Source organism: Melopsittacus undulatus, chromosome 7 (assembly GCF_012275295.1).
Source record: "Melopsittacus undulatus isolate bMelUnd1 chromosome 7, bMelUnd1.mat.Z, whole genome shotgun sequence".
Taxonomy (NCBI): Eukaryota; Metazoa; Chordata; class Aves; order Psittaciformes; family Psittaculidae; genus Melopsittacus; species Melopsittacus undulatus.
Window position 1 is genome coordinate 34130939 of NC_047533.1, and position 18012 is coordinate 34148950.

Consider the following 18012-nt stretch of genomic DNA (forward strand, 5'->3'; position numbering starts at 1 on the left):
TCTAGGCTCAGATTTACTTCTACTCCACCAAAAACATTGAATATCCAGTTTTGATAATTTAATGGTAGCTTTACCATTTAAAAGAATGTAACATATTATTATTTTCAAGCAAAAACCAAGCAAACAAATAAAACCAGCCAAAAACCCCAACACCCAAACATAATCAGTATTTTATTACTTAGCAATTCTTGTAGAAGTCCTAAATTAGCTGACAGTTTTGATCACGGCTTTGATACTGTCTGGCCTCTTCCAGGCAGGTAAAAGCACGCTCGGGAGGAGCCAAGAGTAATCGTATCTGAAATATTTTTTCAGCACTGCTTTACTTGAATCATGGCCCAGAGCTTAGGTGACAGAATGTTGATTCTGTTTTAACGTTGTTCCCAGAGATTTTCTACAACATGCTATGGGTTATGAAGCAGAGTCATGCTCAAGAATCTCCCCAAAACACTCAAAAGGAACCCCCAATTTTTGGAGGACTTCTACAATGTGCTTAGCAAAATACCATCTTTTCAGTCTTCATACCTGGTGGTTGTTCTACCCCTTCAAACTGTGCAAAGAATGTTGCAAAGATGGTAGTTCATTCTGGGATGAACTCTCCTGCATACAAATGAAGGCCTATTGTTGCTCACAACAGAGCAGGTCACTGGCTAAACCAAGGTGATCTGCAAAATCCTCACATTTCAGCCTCCTCCAACAAGTAATGCATTTTGCAAAGATGTGGCTGCCATTCAATTCCAAAAAGGCATGATACTGAACACCCTCCAAGTTTATCAAATGTTGCCAACAAAGACAGTGTAATTTCTACACCTGTGAAAGACTGGGAGCTATCTGTGACAAATCAGTAGTGCCTGTTCTGAACCCTTGTCTGTTCTTGAAAAAGGAGCTTCCTCCATCTTCAGTAGGCCATCATGATGCCTAGTGTGCATATAAGAAACGACTGCAATCACAGGACTATGGGCTAACACATCCAGAAATGCGTTCAGATTCAGACTGACACCTCTGCACAAATACCAGTGGGATCATACCCTTTGGTGACCTGATCCTGGAGCACCTCTGTGCACTCCAACCTGGCCAAAGGTCCAAGCAAACCAGCAGAGATAACACTGGGACTCTGAACACAAGTGGTGACAGAGGCTGAAACTTAGCCCTGCAGGGATGAGTGCTTTGAACTGAGATAGAAACATGAACAGGCCTAGGTAAGATAGGCACACACAGACTTCTGTTTCTTTCTTGTATTAATTCCTCTTTTATTTTACTTCTAATGTCATAGACAAAAAAGCCACTCTGGATCCCCTTGCTCATAGGTCACAGCAGCCAGGAAGAAAGCAGATACTCAGATGCAGTCTGGTCAGCACAGCACACAAGCAGTACTCAGGACAGAGTCCATAGTTTGGTCTAAAAGTGAAGTCACATGCAGAATGTTGCAAAGTCATATGCAGAAAATATCTTGGTATCTGTTGGGAAAAGACCAGGCACAGAAGCAGTGGTGTTATACACAGGCATGGGCATAGCACTGCATATGAGTTAACACCGGGCAGTCACCTGCAGAAGTAAAAACCAGGATTCTACAGCAGAAGAGAGAAGATTGTCTTTTTCATTTTTTTAGGCAAGAAACCAGAGATGGGACCAAAATGAGGTGGGAACTGTTCAAAACTGGTCCATGAGCACACTTACACCCTCTCCCCAAGTCAGGATGCAGTGAAAGTTCCTATTGCTCTGTCAAGGTAAGAGCACAGTGCAGAAGACAAAAGGGACCAATCCCAAAAGAGAATGGAAAGCACCACAAGTCCAGAAGCAACTTTCCAAGCAACAGAGCAAGTATAGTCCCTGAAGTAACAAAGCAGAGTGACCCACTTGGAGTTCACCAGGTCAGTACAGGCTGATTCAAAGAATATGGAGCAGGGGCCCAGAGACAAAGCCACTGCTAGCCACTGACATCTGTTTTCACTGTCCTGTTAATGGGTCTTGTCTAAGGCAGCCTAAAATCACTCAGGATTCAGGGAGGCAAAGAGATCATGTTACTGTTAAGCAGATGAATTGGAAGGTGTTTCTTAATACCACACTGAGAGAAAAAGAAGGTGATGCAATACTGATTATTCCATTAAATATTAATTACAATATGGCTACTTTCAAGCTAGAACATATTCCTTTAGATAACTGAATTAAGGGACAGGAGAACTGAACAAGCTTCAAGGCTTTGTGTGTATCTGTTCTTTCCCAGTTACACTGAACTGAGTTCTTCAGATCATGCATGATTATCTCAAAGTATCATTTTTTTATTAGTGTGAGGTTCAAGCTTAAAAAAAATAAATTAAAAAAATACTTAGGACTCTCAAATTCTCAGACTTGCCCCAGTGGCTCTCAAGATCCTTCTTACTGTTCAAGAAGGCTAAAGAGGCAAACCGAGACCTTTCACAAACATCCCTGAAACAGAGAACAAGGGTATCTTTTCTGCACACAGATACCATCAGTTGGATAGCAGTGTTGCATACTTCTCTCCTTTCCCTTCCGCTGCAGCTTGGTAACCAAACTCCAGTTGCAGTAGGGCAACACTGATACTGAATTTTACCCTTCAACTTTGACGCACTGAAACCTCTGCAAGGGGATTTCATAGCAAAGAGCAGTGAAGTGATCACAAACTTTTCAGACGGTAACCTTCAAATGTGCACGCTCTGGAATTAGTTTTTATCATTGTAGAAAGCTCTTCAGACATCCTTCGAGTTGTGTGTGCTGGACTGCTACCCTACCATCAGCCCACCTCGAACTGACACACTACCTCCAACACCAAAATCTTTAACTGAAGTGGCTGGAGGAAGGCTCTTTCCAGGGAGCTATTCAGTTCTGGCAACATTTAATGGCTGGGTCAACCGCAGGGTGCAGCTCCTCTCCCACTAACACAAAATCCAGGATTTGTCTTTGTTATTGCAGAGGGGAAAAAAAGAGTGAAAGCAAGCAGCTTCCAACATTTCAGCAAGCTGTACACGTTATTTCATGTGACTGACTGGAGCCCTCCTAAGTTTCAGTGAGTTTTATCCCACTTGGCAGTTCCATAAGATTTCTTTATTTTCCCTTGAATTAAGCAGCAATCTATCAAAACCTGCAAGTCTATTTCCCCCTTTTCAGCATCGCGTATGAATTTTATTGGATTCAAACTTTTCAACATCTCTTTTCACTCAAGGTCAAAGCTCTACATTGTTGTAGTTTTCTTTTTCTGTGTTTTTTCTCCAAGTCAGCCCTCCAGTGGGAAATTAATATTCCGCATGAACAATGAACTCCTTGCATGCCCTTTGAACCTAGTGGTTGCTAGGAGGCATGAAGTAACCCTGGAGTACAGCTGATTCAATAGCACACATCGAGAGACCGCACAGCAGTAAAAATGTGTGATTTTCTAAATTCCCTGCTTCTTCCATCTCACTTCATCTGTGAAACAATCTTAAAATTTCAGATCAATTGCATGTGCACCCATTTTCTGTAATTATGGGCAGTTTGCTCCTCAAGTATTGAAAGTGTGGCTGCCAGCCACCAATGCTGCTCTTAATCAAGCTAGCATCAAACTGATCCTCACTCAGTTTTACTGAAAGGGCTGCTTAAAATCAGTTGTGCTTCACCACTCTAGCATGAGGTTTGCACTTCCATTATAAAGCCAGTTCTGCTTAGAGACTGGATTTTTCCCCAAATAAAGCACCATGGCATTGACTGCAACACCGTTACTCGGTATTTCTCTGTACTGAAAGAAATACACATACGATTCTCCATGCCCCATTCAGGCATGCTCAAATACTAACATTTCAAGCTTTTTAGCATCTTACCGAAGGTCATTTGACTCTCTGCTTTTCCATATTTCCCTAAGCAGAGTAATTGAGGCAAAATCCCAAGGTTTCTTTCCCACCCTCCACCCCCTTCCCAAACAATGAAGCATCTAATAAAAAGAGAACCACAACAATGCTAATGGTGATGAGGTTAAATGGATGGATAAACAGAATGCAGCCCTCTGAAAAGCCCATGTGTTTTGGGATGCTTTCTCCGCTGCAACATTCTGTGTGACAAAGAAGTATTTGTATTCCTGATCCCTACAAGTTTTATGCCAGAGGACTTCCTATAGATTTCCTGCAAGGAAGAGAGTTTAATTCAAATAGTCAGATGTTTTTAGGTACGGCAGCCATTCCTCCCAAAACTAATATTTGGAAAGGCAGTGGATAAGGATCCTTTAAAAATAAATGGATGTGGAAACTATCCATCAAGGGAGAACAACTGCACTTCCAGCTAAAAGCCTAAGTTGCTGTTAGGTTTATTTAAAAACAAAACAAAAAACCCCAAACAAACATTTGCTAGTATTAATTTTCAATGAGTTCGCCCTCCAACAACTCCAGCAAATTACTCCAACTGAACATGACATTTGTTCTTCTTCAGTTACTGCAATTGAAACCACTGTGCTGTATATTCACAAACATGATATTCCAGAGGTCTGGAGAGTACTTTAAATCACTAATAGCAGATTACAAATCTATGTTCCCCCCCTACACGCACCTCCCACATCCCCCCTTCCCCAGGACACAGGTATCTGCAAACAAATGGAGGGTGACACATCTGATTCCGCAGATCGCTGGTGTTTGGCTGTCTGGTTGGATTGTACCAATGTTGCCAAGATAAAGCTTTCTCAGAGCCAGACTGCTTCCCTGAAGAATTAAAAACAAGCAAAAAAACCCCACACTGCTTGGCACAAAACGCTCACGTGAGCTCCTTCTCTTTTCAATACAGGCTTCCACACTGAGAGAGGCCTTAGAGCACCAACTTCAACAGACCCAACACAGCGTTATCTTACAGTGGGAATATCAGCACGTTCAGGCAGAACAACAGAAATCATTGCAGTATGGGCAGATTTGGCTTTCCAGCTGCTTTCAGGTCCTGCAGCACCAAGGAAACAAAACCACCCCTCCACCACCACCATTCTCCTCTTCTTCAGCTGTTAAAGCATAAATTATCCTTGTCATTTCCTCTCAATATGTGGCTTCCCAGGAAAGAGAAAAATCAGAGTGGCTATTGCCAAAATAGCACAATGTTCTTACACAGGCCAATCTTTCAATAAAATGTGTATTACTTTCCTTGTGCTCAGCTTTAAAGAAAGAACAGTCACGAGGCTTTTTAAAACATGAGAAACTGATCCTGGCTAAACAGATACATTTATTAGGGCCAGAGATAGCAAAGTGAGCGTACAACTGACAACCACAATCTTTGGCTCAACCTTTGCAGCAGAAACGGAGAGGGGGGGACAGGGCACAGGGCTGGAAGCATTTTCAGTAATGCAGAATACATACCTTCATTTTCTCCCTCTCCCTCTTTTTGTCCTTTAAAAGAATCTGCCTACTGAATCTAAATTGAGCCTCAGAGGGAAAACGTGATTTAACCTTCACAATAAATTGGAATTTGCCATCATAGTAATAAAACATTATGTCTGATCATCACAATAAGTAGGCGGCGGAATAACAAAGGATGTTTCCAGGATTTTCTGCCCCTGGCCCCCTTTCCGTCAGCATTTTCCCAAGTCTTCTTTCAGGTGTTTATGGAATGTCTTAATTCCAAGGCCATTAAGATGCATTTCAGGATGGAGCAGCTTCCATTAACAGTACTGAAGCATTCCAAAATTGCACCAGTACTTCACTGGAGGCCAAGCCTCTCCCCAGTGCCTGCCTTCCCCTGCGCTGGTTTTTGTTTTGTTTGTGCTCTCCCTTTCCCAAGCACAAACATGTTGGTGCAGTGTCCATTATCTCCCTACGGCCTTCCTTGAAAGCAGCCAACAAATGAATGTACATGCACGTGTGTACTGCCCCACATACAGAGGTCTGGTCTCCTTCTGCACCTCAAATAACAAATGCAAATGTGTTTACAGTCATTTTCTCCAAAGCGTGCTTTGCCATTGCAGAAGCATGCAGCAGAAACCTGGAGAGCCTGCATGGAACAAGGCGACGGTGACTGCAATCACAGGTGACTCTCTTCCTTTCCGAAATGGAAAAACACGAAAGCCCCAATGAGTTAACTGGAATTAATGGCATTTAAAAGGGCATGTGTGGGGCAGCAGCAAATATCCACCACATGCTTTTCCGCACAAAAGGCGCAAAGGGCTCCATGCTCTGCGAACCCAGACGTTTTCATCTGCCCCTCCATGACAGATACGAGAACGTTTCTCTCGCACAATTATTTCACTCGACTAATAGATTTTAAACACCATATTGCGAGGGCCCTGCTGTGAATCTTGCAGAGGTACAAAATGGTGGATGTTTGCTATTCTTTTTTTTTTCATTATTCATATCAACTTGGGCTCCCGGTCACAGGCTCCCCTCCGTACCAACCAACACAGCCTTCCCAGACAGGCACACATCCCGCACCCGCTAGCAATAAAGCTCCCTCGCGTACACAAATTATGTTACAAACCTGATGTCATGTAGCCCCGTGATGCCTGGGAAATGAAAGCTGGTGGGAAGTGTTTGTGCAGCCGGTAGTCCTTCTCGCTGCGGGACCTCATGCGGTCTGAGGCCCGGTCGGAGAAGTCGGAGCTAGGCCAGGCCCGCCGCAAGGTCGTACTCCGCGTCTTCTTCATGCTGAGGGTGCCGGAGCCTAATCCTCCCACCGCAGCATGGGTCAGGCCCCGCGGCTCGCCGGACGGGCGCTGCCCGGCATCAGATGCCTAGCGCGGGTACCGCCGGGGCACAACCTGCGCGCATCCTGCCGCTGCCTCTTCTAGCGCGCCAGCCTCAGGTCCCTTCCTTTTTTTTTCTTTCTCCCCCTCGAATGATCCAATTTTACACACGTCCCACAATGCATTACACTTCATTTGCAATCGGTCCGGCTTACGGCTCCCAGATTTGCGTGGAGGAAAGGCACGTTATGTGGCTTCTCAGGCAAAAAAAGAGGAGGGGGGCGAGAGGGGGGGATGAGGACGAGGGATGTGCAGCGTGGGAGCCCGGGGGTCCCGAACAATGGCCCGATTCAGCCCAGCCGTGCTTAGCCAACTGTGAGCCGCGACACAAAAGGCCCAAACAAACGAGGAAAACCCCGCGGCAGCCGGCTGCGACCCCGAACGCGGCGCGCCCGGCGATGGGGAGGCGGCGGCGGCTCCCGGCGCGGCGGGAGGAGCAGTGGCAGGAGGAGGAGGGAGGGGAGGAGGCGAGGAGGAGGAGGTGCAGGGAGGGAGGACCCGCAGGCGCCTCTCCCGGACGCGGGACCGGCGGCCGCCGCCCCCCTCAGGCCCGCGGTGCTCGGGCAGGCCGCAGCGGCCCGCGGCCCCCAGCAGCGTCGCGCCTCGCCATGGCCGACACGGACCCCGATCCTTGCCCGCCTGTCCCCGGGGCTAGACCGCCGCCAGCTCCGCGCTAGGGGCGGCCGGCGCAGAGGACACGGCCACCGGGGATGCGGCTCACAGCCCCGCCCGCCCGCCTGCCGCCCTCCCTCCGCCCCTCCGCGCCGCGAACAGCTGCCGCTGGAGCGCCAGGCGCCGCGCCGCCGCCCGGGCTCATGCTAGTCCCGGCGCGGCCTGCGGGTCCCGCCGGGCTCCGCGCTGCCCTGTGCTGCGCCGGCAGGGGCTGGGGTCGGCTCGCAGGCACCCGCGTACAAAGCCCCGTGCACGGCGGGGGGGGGGAGGGCGGCCCGTTCCCGTCCGCTGCTGCTCCGCCTCCTTTCCGCCCGCCCGTCCCGGCCGTGCCGTGCCCGGCGGGGGCTCTAGCCGTGCCGTGGGCAGGCGGTCTCCGGTCGCGATGTGCAGCCCCGGGCACTCCGCACGACCGCGCTGCGGGTGCCGCCTTCGGCAGCCAATGGGGAGCGGGCCGCGCACCGCCCCGAGCGGCGGGAAGCAGCGGAAGAGAGGGGCGGCTATGGCGGCGGGGCCTCGGCTGTGGGCACCCTTCGCGCCCCGGCGCAGCCGGTGGATACAGGGCAGGGAAGGGGCTGGCAGAGATCTGTGTCCCCGGGGCACCCTGCGCGGAGCTAGCCCAGGCATCCTCCCGCAGCGGTGCTGCTTTTCTTGCTCAGAAGACACACCGCTTCTCCCGCCCCCCAGCGGGAGCTGGTCAGTCACACCAGCACGTTACGAACCCACTGCACCCACAAGGATAGCCAGGACACCCGGCCTGCCCATCACAGCGGCACGAAGGTGGCTGCACATCTTCGTGCTGGCGCTGTGCACATCTGTGGCCAGGGTACCATATTGAACCGGCCAGGCCATGAGGGACAACGGGCATTATGAACACTGGGTAACTGAAAATGAACTCCAGTTACCAAAAATGAGTTCCAGCTAACCAAAACCATGTGAAGGGTTTGATTAAAGCCTCCTCTGTGAGCCGGCTCTGAGCATACCTGCCATCAGGTGGTGCCAGTATTCCCAGGGGACACAACTCCAATGCCGGGATTTGAAGAAGTTGCTAATAAACTACTTACATTCACATGTTTATAATTATTTAACCTGTCTGACAGTGGTTTGTGTCACGTTTCTAAGAGCATGGCAAATCAGAGGACTGTAATTTTGTCAGTAATTTTAACATTTTCTATAGTGATGAACCAGTAAAAGGATGACTGACTTCCTGGTGAATAAATTGAACATCAATGCCAGTGGACATTGAGACATTACCCATTTGCTGCCTTGCTGTGAAGCTTTGGGCTCATCACTCCAGAACCCACCTCATCCTGCCTAGCTGTACGGCTGTGGGCAGAACACGCACTGGAGAATCATTCAGGGTTTTGTATGCAGCCATCCTTTTCACATGAGTAGAAACTGCATGAATGAAATCCAGAAAGAGCTTTGAAGATTAAATACTACAGGGTCCTTTCCCATTCACCCTCACCTCCTTCCAACTGTGTGAAAAGCCACCAGGAATGACACATTTCCATTGGTACTTTGTAACTGGTAGCAACAGGAACAAGTAAGATGAGCAAAAAAAAAAAAAAAAAGGAAAAGAATGGCCTAGAGCTCTACTAATAAAACTGCATTTTCCATCATGTAACTTACTTAACTAGCAATTTACTCATCAGCCAATGCAAAGCTTATAATAGAGCACGTTTTCACCCTCAGATCAGAAAACCAGTAAGAATGTCTAGAATCATTCAACTTTTCTTATAAAAGGCTGAGGTTAGGCCAGACTGGTTACCACTACCCAGCTAAGTCAAACCTAAAATCCTACCCATTTTACTACATGTAAAAGCAAATTAAATTCTAGCCAGGAGTGTAAATTCTATGTCTCAAAGTTGAATGGACGATGGCTGTCAGGAACTGGTTGAAAATAGGTGGCCAGCTAACTTCAACCTATGGCTGAATTAAACTCAGCCTTTGCTCCTAATCTAGACACAGCCCTAGATACCAATCTGTTCCATTAAAAAATTACATGAGACAAATAGGAACAAGCAATGAGGAGGAAAAATGAGGCCCAGAAGCAGAAAGGCAGAACAAAGCAGGGGGGGACACCAAACAAGACCAGTGATCGTTACACTGGCTTTCTGCATAATTATTCCCAACTAGAAATATATGAGTAGTCTCAGAGTTATTCAAACAAGTATCAAATAAAAAAGCAGGGGACAGCTTTGCAGCTATCAGATAAAGCACACATATCCCAGTTCTTCTTGAGCAATTTACTGTGCACTAATGAACCAGTAGCAGTGCACCTTAGTCCTTCAAATAGTTTTAATCGATTTGTACACTTGCAGGAGTTCTCATGGGAGTAATATAGTACATACAATTAACACATGATACCTTCTACTTCCTGATTGTAGGATCAGGCTGGTTCATAGGTTTTGGCACACATAACAGGATGAATTTTCATTGTAAGATGATTTTAAGGGAAAATAAGTTGTTCCTGCAACTATGAAAAGTCATTTTCATGTTAATATGTCGGGAGCAGGGAATGAGAGGAATAAGCAATCCGCCTAGCAAGGTCAACTCTCCTTCCCAAACATGGGGAGGTTTGTTTAAAAGTCATTTTGCAGGCCTCCTTTCAGTACTGAGACCTGCAGTCAGCTAAAACTCCTATTCAGTCTTCTCACAGTTATCTTATTTGGTTTCAGCTTAAAGCTTTCTGACATGGTATCTGAAAGAGTTCTTCTCTTTGAAGAGAGGAATTCAGAGCAAGTTTCCTCCTGCTCTTGCATTGTTTGAAGTCAAGTGTTGTTACTGGGATGAATCAAATATATAATTAAAGACCAAATTTAAGTTTTGTCTGTTTTCTTTGGAAAATTGCTAGAACTGTGTGTGTAATTGATTTTTTGCTTCAGTGGCCAAACTGAAACAAAATCATTAGCTAAAGTTTGAGTGCTTAAAAGCAACCCACAACATTTTGTTCTTTAACCTTTTTTTTTCCCCAGTAAAAGACAATAAATGTCTGGATTCATACAGCTTTTTAGAGCAGAGTAGGGGAAGAAAAGTTCCCAGCTTCAAACGGCTGTCGTGCTTGGTGAGCAATAGTACATTTTGAAATACTAAAAATAGGCTGTTTAATCCGACAGTCCCAACAGGAGCAGGGAGAACTCATTTTCTTTGGCTAAAACCATTGGGAAATGTTAATTTAATTTACAAATATTTTTGCCTATCTATTACACATTGGCAAAGTTTTGCCTAATTGTAAAAAGAAGAATGGAAATAGTCTGAGGGAGTTTGTTGGGTGAGGGAAAATACTCCTTCCAAGCAGGAACTGAGCTGATGCGCATCTGATCACTTGCTGTCAATAGTGAAGAGGAAAAGGAGATGGTTTCAAAGCTTGATGCATTGATTCAGAAGCTTTTTGTTGAGAATCAGAATCAGACAAAGCATTTATTTTTATAATGTTATCATTTAAAGTCCAACAGGTACCACCCCTTTCTTGAGTTACTAGAGGGAGAAGTGAGGCCTGGATGAATAGACCATAGAGATCTTGGATGGAAAAAAGTCTGAACTAAACCAGAGCTAGGCATCCAGCCTCCTTTCTAACCTAACAATTCTTTATCAGGAATTGGCAACATAACAGTAGCCATTTCAAAGGCGCTGATTAACATTATGAATTTCAAAAAAAGAAGCTTAGGTACATGTAAGACATTACAGAGGATTGTTATGTACTCAAGCTTTCAATCACAACCCTGATTCAGTCCAAATTCATAGGGAGCCTGGAGGCTTTTGGAGAAGCAATTCAAACTCTGAGCTTCTGAAAACCTTCTGTGTCATCTTTCAAAAAGTGAGAAAACAAATATTAATAAGGATATCTATTGCATTTGATCTTCATAAACACTCACTTATTAGTTGCTAAGCAGGTCTGTTCCCATTTTATAAATGGAAAATAGCAAAATGAAAAGGGCGTAAGTGGCCCAGAAGAGTGGCAGTGGCAGTATGCTGTTAAAACTCAAGGGTTACAGCTTCCATTTCATAGGCTTATTTTTCCTCAATTGAAAAATGATAATTATGTAGCAGAGTACAATATGGTGAGCTGTAGATGTACATATTTCTCTGCATGTGTGTGTGCACACATGCTTGAGCATGTGCGCATATATGGTAATTACTCTCATGCAATGTGGTATTTCAAGTTTCAGTTGGGGCTACTTCTTTTTCGCTCCCCAGGACAAACAAGTTTCTATAGGGGAGAGCAGCAGGCTTCAGTAGCAGGGTGCACTGGCGTTACTGCCTCAGCTTGCCTGCTCTGGGGACTGACTGCTTGAGGTTTTCAAATTCAGTAAGTATGGAAGTCATACCCTAAAATAAAAATGGCAAAATACAGGGGACACAAGGAGGAAAGCAACCCCCCTCTTTGCTAAGACACCTCAAAAATCATTGTCTCTCAAGCTATGTATTCAAAGCCTGAGTTCTCCCTTACCCTGTCACTACATTGCCTGTTGCACAGGGAGGAAGTGAAAACGACTTGGCTTTATTACAGTCAGCAGAGCTGGTGTCTTACAAGCACCCAACACCACCAGAACAGGCAGCATTGTCAAGATGCGAGGTGCTCAGCTCAAAGCCTTGTGGCTTCACTCTCTGCAGGTCTATGGTAGTGTCCTTTTCCCAGTTGCCAGCCTCAGAGGAAGAAAAAGTTTGTAGTACAAGCAGCTCACTTAAAGCAGGGAAGGGAGAAGGAAAGTTGAGTGCAAGAAGAGGTGGAAAAAATGTAATTTGGAACTCAGGAAAAACTTCAAATTCAGGTATAACATCACAGGCCTTGTCAATATATGGTTATATTAGATCTGCAGCTCTGCATGATAGCCTTCCTGAGAAAATACATTACTGACATTTCTAATATTAATACATCCATGAACGGAGTAAATTGTCCACTGCATGAACTCTCCATTTTTATGTATGGCTTCTTGTGTCTCTGTATTAATAAATGTACAAAACTCAGATTCTAAAAAAGATAGTTTTACACAATCCCACAGTGGTTAAAGAGGTTTGGCAACAGGCTGCAACTGTCCCTGGCTGTAGGAAGCATTAGTTTTTCCTTCCAGGTCTTTGTAATCAGATACACTGGCAAGAACAAACCAGAAAACTGTGCCTGAAGAGGGACATCCTCTTTTCACAGCAGCACTTAGACTTCTGACACCAACACTATTAATTTGTCACCTCTCCCTAGTACTTGTTGGTACTCAAACATGCAAGAGAAGCCAAGTACTTGTAATCTATTCTTGTGGCCCAGGTCACAAAATAAGGCAGCCTTTCTTGATGGATTTATTTGCACAGGAGAAGTTGGGCTTGCTGAGAAAACCCTCTCTCCTTGGAGAGAGCATTTGAGGAACTCCACCAAAAGGGAAATTAAAAATCCCAGGGGCAAAGGTGTAAGTGGAAAAAAAAAAAAAACAAAACAAACAAAAAAACCCAAACCCAAAACCCTTCCAAATATGAGAAAAGAAAAATGTTTTAGAGCTTATCACAAGCAAGTCTTCAATCTAACTCCAGAATGCTATCAGGTTGTGTTATACCATGGTAGTAATCCTGGCTTAATTACAACACCTTTTAAACCAGTTTCAGATCATATTTCTCTCTCTGTTATGCTTTGGGAATGTGTGATGACAGGAATGCAGTACTGCTGCTGCACACATGCTGTAGCTCACCAATTCATTTTTCTGTGTGCTGGCTTATGCGCCATGGTATTTATTTTAACTTGCATGATTTTTACGACAAACCTGCCTCTGCTATGAGAAGAAAGGCTCCCCTGTTTTTTTCATGCTGGACCTTCTGATCACATTTGTGCTTGCTCTGCACAGAAGACAATTGATGCAGAAAGGTTTTAAATCTGGGTATCCAAGACTACCTGAAAGTGTACCAACCTACCACAGGGAACACAGGCTGTAGGATACAACCTTCACTTTGATGCATGCTTTTCCTTCCCCATAATCACTTACTCAAAGCCAGTTAGTAAAAATGGATGGAAGCTGGGTTTGTAACTCTTCAGTATACAAAATCAACTGAAGAGGTAGGCAAGCTATGGATCCTGAGTAGTTGTGCACAGAGTCAAGCATTTATTAAACCTCTCACATATAATAGAATTCAAAACTTTGGAGAAATGGAGTTACAGGAACTCCATTCACTGCCTGCTCTTCCAAAGGACACAGTAGTAAAAGACGTGCCAAAAATGTTGGCCTCAGCTTTCTTGTTTTCCACTGGTGTCACATATCATTAGTATCCTGGTATTTAAGTAACATACTGATATATGGGGGCCAGCTGTACTGCAAGTTAGAAAGACAGCTTATTCTTCTGCTTTGCAAGTTGAAAAAACAGAGAGCAAGAGCTGAGTAGGCAATGTAGATCCCACCAGCAGTAAAAGCCATCACAGATTATGTTTTTAACGACTAAATCACACATCTGTGTCTCTTTCCATTCCTTCACAGAGCCCATGTTTCTGCTTTATACTTGTGTAACACCTCACAAGATTATGAGACAGCACCAAGCACGAGCAGGTCTTGGGCTCTGGTGAAGCTCCTGGGTGCTACAGCAGAATAAACAACACACAGATTCTGCATGTGAGGTAGGCACCTTTTAAGGAAAAATGCACTGAGAAAGAAAAGAGGGTCCTGATAATAGCAAGTGAGCACTGGTTTGCATTTCACATGGCTATTATTTAGTATGTTAGTTTTAAGCTCTAAATTCTTGTCTTGAAGAATTACTCGCCATACACAAAACTGAAAAAAGCACCACAGGCATGTTTGCAAATGGGACAGTGAACATAGTTGATGGACAGCCCTAAAAACTGAAGCAGCATACCAAGGGAACTAAATCCCAGCAGCTGCTATAATGCCACAAAGCATTTGCTGAACAACCCAATACTAAGCTCCCTCTCAGAATTCTTGCTTATACAGCTGTGCAATATAGTGAGTATATTTTATAGATTATATATATAGCCTGTGTAACAGGCAGAGATCTTAAAAACCTTAGAAAAGTTGAGAGGCCTGAAAATAGGCTACTCCACCCTTTGTAAACAACCTCTTGTCATGAATTTACATTCATGTGTCCATGAAGCTCTGCCTATATTAAATTGGCTTTCAAAATAGTGTTTTAGCACTGAAAATGTACATGTCCCATCAATCAGTTGAAGTGAGTGCAAGCAAGAGGCAAATCCAAGAGAAAAAAAAAACACTGATTCATCATCTTATAGAAAAGTAATTCAATTACTTCTTGGACATTTTATTATAGTCTCAGATTCAGAGGCTGTCTCATTGTCTTAGCCTAGTTTTTGGGCAAGGAAAAACACTAAAGAAGAGTCAGAGACAGAAATTAGGTGACTCAACAAATGCCTGACCCAAAGGCTTCTGGAAAATCAACGCAAAACTATCAGCCTGCATGTCCTCTGGACCACACTGCAGAGCTGCAGAGTCAATTTGTTCCCAAGAAGGTGGCACTCTTTAGTCATTAGTTTTCAGTGGGACCCTGGAGATTCTCTCTTCTGAAGACACAGAAGCCCTTGTCAGAAGGAAGACCCCACTCTTGGACAGCTACCCTGCCTATTCCTGCTTACCACAGTTTCTCACCACCCTCCACTTAGCTTTTGATGCTCTGACATTACCCACCTGTGTGCACCCAGAGACAATTTCCCATTGCCCTGTTCAGATGAAGGTTTATGCAGGCATCTCTTGCACTTGCCTCTCTGTAGAAGCTGTTCTGAGTATTTCTCCTGAGTGTAGAGATTTTTGTATTCTAGTAGAGGAACAAGAAAAAAACATTTTATAGCACTGGGTCTCAAACTTCTCCCATCACCTTGTAAGAAAGTTACGTTTTTCAACTGGGGACTAGTCCAACAAAATCATTTTTGTCTTACTAAGTGATGCCCTGCTTTAAGAGTGCAATCTGTTAAAGTACATGTATCAACAACACGGAGCTCTACTTTTTTTTCCTATATATCCTTCTATATTACTTTGTTATTAATTTATTTGTTTTTAAACATGAAGAGGGACTTAAATCCAGCAGAGCACTGTACCTCTGAGATTGTTGGAAGGTCAGTGCCAGATCTTTAACTCCTCTATGGAGCTAAGCAGAAGGGAGCAGCACCCAGAGCCTCATCTTAGTGAAAGTCCCTGCCCATGGCAGGGGGGTTGGAACTAGATGATCTTGAGGTCCTTTCCAATCCTAACTATTCTATGATTCTATGAAATGCTTCTAACATAGCACTTCAGGGACATATAAGAGCAGTCTCTGGTGTGAATTTTTCAACCTACAACTTTCTTATCAGAGTCAAGGCAAAAAATACGTGAAAGATGTAGATGTTATGAAGAAAACCACCCCTTATTACAAAGGAATATCATTACAATGGCCAAATTTAAATAGTCAAATTAAGAAAGGTAAACTAAAATCAAATTACAAAAATAAAGAAAAAAATTCCTGTCAAATCTGAAAAGCACACTCCTTCCCACCACAAGAGCATACTTACATTCTTTAAAGCATGTGTATGGCAATGGCATAGGATAAGGTTTATTTCAAAATAGATTTTGTATTACAGCGAGTTTTTGTAAGGCAGAGAGAATTTTAGATTTCTGGAAATCTAAAAATACCTTTTTTCAAAAGAAGAAAGCATCTTAAGTGCAACAGTTTTTTTAGCATTAGAATTCTGTTTGAATAAGAATCATGTACAAAATTGAGAGCTAGAAAGTCTTTAGTCTTCATTAAAACTGATCACTATTGAACTGAGCTCAATACCTACACAAGTCAAGTGTGGTAAATCTTATTAGTTATGGTGCTCATCTAAGAAACTCTTGCAAGGAGTCATCATGTTTCCATACATAAAAATTTCAAGTGCTCTTTATCCTTAGCTATTCCAGGAATCAACAAATACTCAGGACCAACATTTCTTAGATTCTAACAGAAAGTAAAATAAACGCTATATGCAAGTGCTCAGCAACTTATCTCTTGATCTCTTTCTTGATGGGGGATATGTTTGGTAACCTTTCCATCTTTCAGATATTGTAAGGTAGATCAGGCAAGCTGCCTTCACAGCTGGCAGATTTCAGATTTGTCAAGCATGATGCTAGTGCCAAATTGTTTTAGTCTTCCTTCTTCTCCAAAGATGGATATTACTATTATCCAAGCTGATGGAACCAAGACAAAATAAACACAGACATCCAGGACTGAAACAATTATAGACTATCCAAGAAGACATTTAAGTGCCCTAAGTCATCCAAGGAGTAAAAAGTTATAAAAATAAGTACTGCTTTTCATTGCCCACATCCCTGTGTCATTGCTGTGGTACTTAAAAAACCCACAAACGCTATGGATTTCTACCCACCACATAGTAATTACTGAAATAACAAAGACTTGGAAAAAAGTATTTCCAAAGCCCAATGCTATTACTTAGCTGCCAGTGAAAAAAATCTCACTAACACCCCTTAAGTCTATCCTCCTGCACTCCTAATCTGAACACAAAAGGTTGGGTTTAAACACCCACCCCGCCACCTCCCACCCTGAGATTAAAACCGCCTGGAGTTTTCAGCTTCAGGCCAGCAATGACAATACTTTAAATCCTTGGCTACTGGCTCCATGAAGACACAGCCTACAGACAGTCCTCCAAAGTTCTTTGAAATGTTAAACATAAAGCAGGAGGAGGTCATAAAGGAAATATTCCTCATAAATGGAATGCATATCATATGCAGGCTTTTCAAATACATTTCTCAGTTGCTTTGCTTTCAGTCACCATAGTCTCAATCCCGCATTGTCTGAAGCTTTTGAAATAAAATTCAGGAATGAAATGAAACACACAAGCCAGTGCTGTAAACAGCTGCCAATGAATGCATGTGTTACTTTTTAGCTCTCATAAATCTTTCCAATGTATATTGTATCCTACCTCTTATCTGGAAAGTCTAATTATTTACCCAATAAACAGTCCTACAACAGTTATCAAAAACCCAGCCTCTTAGAAGTAACATATAGGTTTTATTGCATAATCTTTTGTAGCATCTGCCCTATTATTTCAATAGAACCCAGTGTGGTTCCCTGTTGCACTGGAAATCCAGCTATCTTTGTGCCAAGAGGCTTCCTGTGTACACAAAAGGAATGAGGATTGAGAGACCTGTTTCATCCCCTCTTATCCCATCAACTAACAAGGCTTTTGTCCACTGCAATTTTTCTCAACAAAGACAGGTAATTATGCAGGAGGATGGGATTTCAAGCTGGGATAAAAAGAAAAAAACAAAACACCACAAAACCAAAAATCCATACCTACAAAACCCCCCAAATTAGTTTAGCGTGCCAGCTTTGCTAAGAAGTACTGTCAGCTTAAACTATGAGAGAGTGGCTCTCAGGATACGGGAGCACGCAATCAATGATGATGCCCTGCTGCTGACGTTAAATCCCAGCTGGGAGTGATGAGCTTTGTGACAGGTAGTGATAAGCTGCTGGTAGATGGCCAAGTTTTCCTGTCCACTTGCATTCCCTTGGAGGTAAACAGGGTGGTATTTGTATTTATGGCCCTTCTCCCACCCTGAACACTCAATGACTTTCCTTCCCCATTGGGTACCTTAAATTCAATAAAATTAAATTCATTTTGAAGAACTTGTGTTTGGTTTGCCTGTGTTGTAAGGTCTCAACAAGCCCAGAAG

At 43.8% G+C, this 18012-nt stretch overlaps 1 protein-coding gene across 6 annotated transcripts in view; it reads right to left on the bottom strand.

Annotated features, from left to right (window-relative positions):
- STOX2 (storkhead box 2) overlaps nucleotides 1-18012 on the bottom strand; it is a 129120-nt gene that overhangs the window by 73500 nt on the left and 37608 nt on the right. For 3 of the 6 annotated variants that reach the window (XR_004549866.1, XM_034064898.1, XM_034064901.1), the window contains one exon: nucleotides 14995-15121. The exons of 2 other annotated variants lie outside the window; for them this stretch is intronic. Coding sequence is in view for 3 of the 4 variants with exons in the window: in XM_034064898.1 (XP_033920789.1) it covers nucleotides 14995-15121 (127 nt within the window). In the remaining variant the exon portion in view is untranslated. Of the gene's footprint in view, nucleotides 1-6429; nucleotides 6889-14994; nucleotides 15122-18012 lie in introns of those variants that run through there. One more of the 6 variants, XM_034064899.1, reaches the window with a different exon arrangement.